Below are 2970 nucleotides of genomic sequence, written 5' to 3' on the forward strand. Positions count from 1 at the left end.
TATTATTATTAGGTATTTAAAAGAAACGTCAGATGCTTGAAATGCTTCAAATTAATGTATTTTTAATTAATAATATTATTAATATCATACCTAGGTGGCTACGTCCAAACAAAAACTAATCATTTAATTTGGAATCATATTACAAATTACTAGATACCTATTAATATTATAGTAATATAGTAAATTAGCAGAAATGTTATGTATTTTTTTCAAATTAATTGTTAAGTCATCATATCTATTTATTACTTTATCTGTAACTATTCTAAAATTAAAATAATAACTACTTAATTTAAAAGATTTTATATCAATATTGATTATTTTAACATAACAGCAATATACTTTAAAAAGTGAACAATTACTTTTAAACAAATTTATTTAAAAATTAGTTAACATTATACTTCAACAATGATTAATTTTGAAAAAATTTATAAATAATATATACACTCATACAATATATAGTTCAGTTAAGAGTATTTTATTGAAACATATAAATATATATTTAAGTAATAAATAATAATATATGTAACAGCAGCAGCGTTTATTATTGTAAATTTAAAAAATATTTGTGACCAATGTAGCCTTTTGACGTTACAGTGTTTTCTAATGCTTCTTGGAATAAATCTAATGGTAATGTTTTGTAAGCAGGTGCAATTAACTTGCCATTTTTCATAAACTGCAAAAGTTCATTATACATTTGTTCATATTGCTCTGTATGAGCATTTTCTTTACGCCATCTAGTCATCCAAAAACCTCTGAGTTGAATGTTTTTAAATATAAACGAAGCCGTTGGAACTATGACTGGTTGTTTCGACATACCACCATAAGTCACCATTACACCACCATTATTCAATGTGCGTAAAACTTCTGTGGAACTTTTACCACCTATATTGTTTATCCCTAAACGTGGTTTTGGTAAAACTCCAGTTTTAAATAAATCTGTAGTCCTAAATAAAGAAAAATTAAATGTTAATAAATCAGATAGACAATATTATCCCAAAAATACAAACTGAAATATAATTAATATTGCACCTTAACTCTTCTTCAGTAAGTATGTATGAAGCACCAAGAGACTTAAGATGATTTTTCAAATTTTCTAAATCTGGTTCAGGTCTATTGCGTATAATATTTATACTTATGTAACCAAAAATATTTGCTAATTGAATAACATTCTGACCACATGCACTGTTTGCTCCATTTTGTATAATAACATCATTTTTGTTTAATGGAACAAAATCATGTAACATTCTGTATGCAGTACACGGATTAGAAGAAATACCACTTAATGCATACACATCTGTATCTTTACTTACCTGAAACAAACAAGTATAATTTAAGAACCATGAAAGTAGCTATTTAGAATGTTTATATTTAATACATAAACCTATAAAATACTCTGTGTTTTTTATTGTTATAACAATTAAAAGTATTATTATTTAAATTGTTAATAAATTACAATTCAAATTAAATAAAATTTATTTTAATTTCAATTATATACCACTGACTTTTCTTAGCTGTTGAGAATCAAACACACCAGCTGTACACCAAGTACCCATAGCACCATCTGGTATAACTCGATCTCCAGGAACAAGATTTGTAACGCATGATCCGACTGCTACAACGTCCCCGACTCCTTCAAAGCCTCCGGTAGTAGGTAATGGTGGTTTCACGGGATATACACCTTGAATAGTGTTAATGTCGGCGGGATTGACTGGTGCAACAATCATTTTCACTAAAACCTTAAACGTATTAACATGTAAACGAACTGTTTGTGTTAAAATAATCAATTGTATACTACCTGTTTGTCATCAAGCTTGTCAGGTAGTGTATCTTCTACAAGACTGGCCACTTTCAAAGGATCTCCATATTCTTCATACACGATTTTACGACAGTGCATTTCACGTCGATGGTGTTTGGATACGAGAGATCGCAAAACTGTGGTTTGACTTACTGAATTGATCGACCGAAATACTTTGTGGAACATGGTTACAACGTAACTAGATTTGTTTACCTGAAACCACGACGCGGTTTTCTAAATACTTTTCTTTTTTACTTGTGCACTAATCGTGCCTATAGAAGATAGAAGTATAGAACCCAAATTTACATTTCTCAACACTCAACGTACGAAATTGTCGAAATTATGATATTAAAAAAAAATAGTTATCATGAATGTATGATAAGTGATAACCGATATCAGTTTAGTGCATTAACACCACGGTCAAGGTATCTTTAGAAAATTTTATAAGACCGTGATTATCGTATTAGTTTATTCAACAAACATTCTAATTTCTAATATTAATGTATGTGTATCACAGATATATATATTGTTTTATATAACTGTGATGCGTATTAACGTAATAAATATAAATGTAAATAATAGATAATACCCAAGCATTGATATTATATTATTGGTATAAACCTAATAACTAATAAGTATATATAAAATTCAAAAGTATTTTTTAAAACAATTATGTCTAGAAGTCGTATATTCTTAAAAAAACATTTCACAGTATTTGTTCAAAAATGTCATAATTTATGTAATAATAATAAATAAAAAACCCAATAAATTAAATAAATAAATTCAGCATTAAATATAAATCGACATCACTACTGCCCGTTACGCATTCTGGCGGATACGATAATTCCGGACCTTTTTTTTTTCGCTTTAAGTTTTAACCACGGTTGTTCGGCGTCCTTCCACTATAAAAAAAATAGTGTTCAATGTTCGTAATTAAATCTACGAAAAGAGTATATTGTATAAAATTAATATAAAACGAATTTTCGTGGGGGTAATGAAAGCAAACGATTTGTTTTGTTGACTGTTTACTGTACTTTTACTGTTATATTATGAAATTTCTTCATCGCCAAAACGATCCGCATTGATATTTCAATATTTCATATTTGAACATAAATACATAATATTATATTTATATATTATCTACAGATTTTTATTAAAAATGTATTATTAGCCAT

At 27.5% G+C, this 2970-nt stretch overlaps 1 protein-coding gene across 2 annotated transcripts; it reads right to left on the reverse strand.

Moving 5' to 3' along the window:
- Positions 1-454: 454 nt before the first annotated feature.
- On the reverse strand, positions 455-2154 carry LOC132917714 (enoyl-[acyl-carrier-protein] reductase, mitochondrial). Of its 2 annotated transcripts, none has more exons than XM_060978585.1 (4): positions 1796-2154; positions 1503-1736; positions 1030-1310; positions 455-944 (listed from the first exon to the last, which is right to left on the reverse strand). In XM_060978585.1, the coding sequence occupies exons 1-4, from the start codon at positions 1979-1981 to the stop codon at positions 542-544; spliced, it is 1104 nt and encodes a 367-aa protein (XP_060834568.1). In that variant the 5' UTR covers positions 1982-2154; the 3' UTR covers positions 455-541. The 2 variants fall into 2 exon arrangements, with proteins under 2 accessions (XP_060834568.1, XP_060834569.1); XM_060978586.1 differs by having other exon boundaries at positions 1503-1729; positions 1796-1934.
- Between the last annotated feature and the right edge of the window lie 816 nt (positions 2155-2970).

The sequence above is a fragment of the Rhopalosiphum padi genome, chromosome 1, assembly GCF_020882245.1.
Source record: "Rhopalosiphum padi isolate XX-2018 chromosome 1, ASM2088224v1, whole genome shotgun sequence".
NCBI classification, from domain to species: Eukaryota; Metazoa; Arthropoda; class Insecta; order Hemiptera; family Aphididae; genus Rhopalosiphum; species Rhopalosiphum padi.

Excerpts from the sequence above, each read along its gene's own strand:
- LOC132917714 (XM_060978585.1), bottom strand. The coding sequence starts at position 1,981 with ATGTTCCACAAAGTATTTCGGTCGATCAATTCAGTAAGTCAAACCACA. Across the intron at positions 1,737-1,795 it reads ACAAGCTTGATGACAAACAG|GTTTTAGTGAAAATGATTGT; the intron begins GTAGTATACAAT and ends AATACGTTTAAG. Across the intron at positions 945-1,029 it reads CTTACTGAAGAAGAGTTAAG|GACTACAGATTTATTTAAAA; the intron begins GTGCAATATTAA and ends TTCTTTATTTAG.